The sequence below is a fragment of the Hemiscyllium ocellatum genome (assembly GCF_020745735.1).
Source record: "Hemiscyllium ocellatum isolate sHemOce1 chromosome X unlocalized genomic scaffold, sHemOce1.pat.X.cur. SUPER_X_unloc_4, whole genome shotgun sequence".
In the NCBI taxonomy this organism is placed as follows: Eukaryota; Metazoa; Chordata; class Chondrichthyes; order Orectolobiformes; family Hemiscylliidae; genus Hemiscyllium; species Hemiscyllium ocellatum.
In genome coordinates, this window is record NW_026867594.1 from 62,501 (window position 1) to 65,786 (window position 3,286).

Here is a 3,286-nt window from a genome sequence, read left to right on the forward strand (position 1 = left end):
GGGTCAGTGCTGAGGGAGTGGGTGCTGTGGGAGGGTCTGTGCTGAGGGAGCGGGTGCTGTGGGAGGGTCAGTGCTGAGGGAGCGGGTGCTGTGGTAGGGTCAGTTCTGAGGGAGGGGGTGCTGTGGGAGGGTCAGTTCTGAGGGAGCGGGTGCTGTGGGAGGGTCAGTGCTGAGGGAGCGGGTGCTGTGGGAGGGTCAGTGCTGAGGGAGTGGGTGCTGAGGGAGGGTCAGTGCTGAGGGAGTGGGTGCTGAGGGAGGGTCAGTGCTGAGGGAGGGTCAGTGCTGAGGGAGTGGGCACTGTGGGAGGGTCAGTGCTGAGGGTGCGGGTGCTGAGGGAGGGTCAGTGCTGAGGGAGTGGGTGCTGAGGCAGGGTCAGTGCTGAGGGAGTGGGTGCTGTGGGAGGGTCAGTGCTGAGGGAGGGTCAGTGCTGAGGGAGTGGGCGCTGTGGGAGGGTCAGTGCTGAGGGAGTGGGTGCTGAGGCAGGGTCAGTGCTGAGGGAGTGGGTGCTGTGGGAGGGTCAGTGCTGAGGGAGGGTCAGTGCTGAGGGAGTGGGCGCTGTGGGAGGGTCAGTGCTGAGGGTGCGGGTGCTGAGGGAGGGTCAGTGCTGTGGGAGCGGGTGCTGAGGGAGTGGGTGCTGAGGGAGTGGGTGCTGAGGGAGCGGGTGCTGAGGGAGAGCGAGTGCTGAGGGAGTGGGTGCTGAGGGAGTGGGTGCTGAGGGAGTGGGTGCTGTGGGGGTGTGTAACGATGTGTCTGTATTCCCCTTAGCGAATGTTATCGCGAGTGGTGAGTGTGGTCCCACGGTGTCAGTGTAACCAGGACGGTGAGTGGGCGTGTTCGTGTTTCACCATCGACACCCACACAGGGAGGGGGTGTAGGGGGCTGGAGGGGGTGACACACACAGAGATAGGGAGGGGGTGTAGGGGGGTGACACACACAGAGATAGGGAGGGGGTGTAGGGGGGTGACACACACAGAGATAGGGAGGGGGTGTAGGGGGGTGACACACACAGAGATAGGGAGGGGGTGTAGGGGGACTGGAGGGGGTGACACACACAGAGATAGGGAGGGGGTGTAGGGGGCTGGAGGGGGGTGACACACACAGAGATAGGGAGGGGGGTGTAGGGGGCTGGAGGGGGTGACGCACACAGAGATAGGGAGGGGGTGTAGGGGGCTGGAGGGGGTGACACACACAGAGATAGGGAGGGGGGTGTAGGGGGCTGGAGGGGGGTGACACACACAGAGATAGGGAGGGGGTGTAGGGGGCTGGAGGGGGTGACACACACAGGGATAGGGAGGGGGGTGTAGGGGGCTGGAGGGGGTGACACACACAGAGATAGGGAGGGGGTGTAGGGGGAACTGGGGGTTGGAGATGGGGAGGGGGTGCTGCCGCGGTCACTGTTCTGTTGGGATCTCCCTGTGCCTCTCTCTCTCTCTCCCCCACCCCCCTCCCCCTCAGTGTCGGAGCCCTCGCTGGGCGAGAGGAGGGAGCAGACCCTCAGGATCTCCCTGAGGGAGCTCAGGGGGATCGATAACCAGGGGACACTGAACCAACTCTCGCTGGAACTGGAGCCTCCGAGGGACCGGGGACCCGCGAATCCTCCCACAGCCAAATAGCCCCACCAACCGTCCGGAATATTCCGCCCATTCGAGGCGACAGCACCCCATTAACCACCCGACACTGTCCACCAACAACCCACCATCCACACCGTCCAACCCTCCATCCCCCCCCTCTCTCTTTGTCCCTCCCTCCCTCTATCCCTCCCTCTCTCTCTCTCTGTCTCTATCTCTCTGTCCCTCCCTCTCTGTCGCTCCCTCTCTCTCTCCCTCTCTGTCTCTCTGTCCCTCCCTCTCTCTCTCCCTCTCTGTCCCTATCTCTGACCCTCTCTCTGACCCTCTCTCTATCCCTCCCTCTCTGTCTCTCTGTCACTATCTCTCTAGCCCTCCCTCTGTGTCCTTCCCTCTGTCTCTCTCTCTCTCTTTGTCTGAGACTGTCTCTATCTCTCCATCCCTCCCTCTCAGTCTGTCTCTCTGTCCCTCCCTCCCTCTCTCTATCCCTCCCTCCCTGTCTCTCTCCCTCTCTCTCTCCCTCTCTCTCTCCCTCTCTGTCACTTTCTCTCTAACCCTCCGTGTCCTTCCCTCTGTCTCTCTCTCTCTTTGTCTGAGACTGTCTCTATCTCTCTATCCCTCCCTCTCAGTCTGTCTCTCTGTCCCTCCCTCCCTCTCTCTATCCCTCCCTCCCTCTCTCTATCCCCCCTCCCTATCTCTCTCCCTCTCTGTCTCTCTGTCACTATCTCTCTGTCCTTCCCTCTGTCTCTCTCTCTCTTTGTCTGAGACTGTCTCTATCTCTCTATCCCTCCCTCTCAGTCTGTCTCTCTGTCCCTCCCTCCCTCTCTCTATCCCTCCCTCCCTCTCTCTCTCTATCCCTCCCTCCCTATCTCTCTCCCTCTCTGTCTCTCTGTCACTATCTCTTTGTCCTTCCCTCTGTCTCTCTCTCTCTTTGTCTGAGACTGTCTCTATCTCTCTATCCCTCCCTCTCAGTCTGTCTCTCTGTCCCTCCCTCCCTCTCTCTATCCCTCCCTCCCTCTCTCTCTATCCCTCCCTCCCTCTCTCTCTCCCTCTCTGTCTCTCTGACCCTATCTCTCTGACCTTCCCTCTGTCTCTCTCTCTCTTTGTCTGAGACTGTCTCTATCTCTCTGTCCTTCCCTCCCTCTTTCTCTCTCATTCTTTCTGTGTGTGTGTCTCTCTCTCTCTCTCAGCTTCCTCCTCTCTGTCTCACTCTATCTGACTCTGTCTCTCTGCCCCTCCCTCTGTCTGTCTGTCTGTCTCTGTCCTTTAGCGCCCCTCCCTCTGTCTCTCTCTTGCTCTGTCTGACTCTCTCTGTCCTTCCCTCCCTCCTCCCCCTCTCTTTCTGTCTCATTCGCTCTGTCTCTTTCTCTCTACCTCTGTCCCCTCCCTCTGTCTGTTCCTCCCTCTCTCTCTCTCTCTCTTGCTCTGTCCCTCTCTCTTTCTCTCTCTGTCTCTCTCTTCTCGCACTACCCCTCCTGGGTCACTTCACACATGAGATAGAGAGAAAGCGAGAGAGTGAGGGAGATGGATAGAGAGAGAGAGAGAGAGGGGCAGAGAGAGAGAGAGAGCGACAGAGAGAGAGAGAGAGAGAAGCAGAGAGAGAGAGACAGAGAGCGACAGAGAGAGAGAGAGAGAGAGAAGCAGAGAGAGAGAGACAGAGAGCGAGACACAGAGAGAGAGAGAGAGAGAGAGACCGACAGAGAGAGAGAGAGAGACGCAGA

At 59.6% G+C, this 3,286-nt stretch overlaps 1 protein-coding gene across 1 annotated transcript in view; it reads left to right on the forward strand.

Moving 5' to 3' along the window:
* The window catches only part of rapgef3 (Rap guanine nucleotide exchange factor (GEF) 3), a 57,934-nt gene extending 56,315 nt beyond the window's left edge, over positions 1-1,619 (forward strand). Inside the window, exons 24-25 of the mRNA XM_060822358.1 lie at positions 766-820; positions 1,456-1,619. Of these exons, the coding sequence (XP_060678341.1) occupies positions 766-820; positions 1,456-1,613 (213 nt within the window). The 3' untranslated portion in view covers positions 1,614-1,619. The remainder of the gene's footprint in view (positions 1-765; positions 821-1,455) is intronic.
* Positions 1,620-3,286: the final 1,667 nt, after the last annotated feature.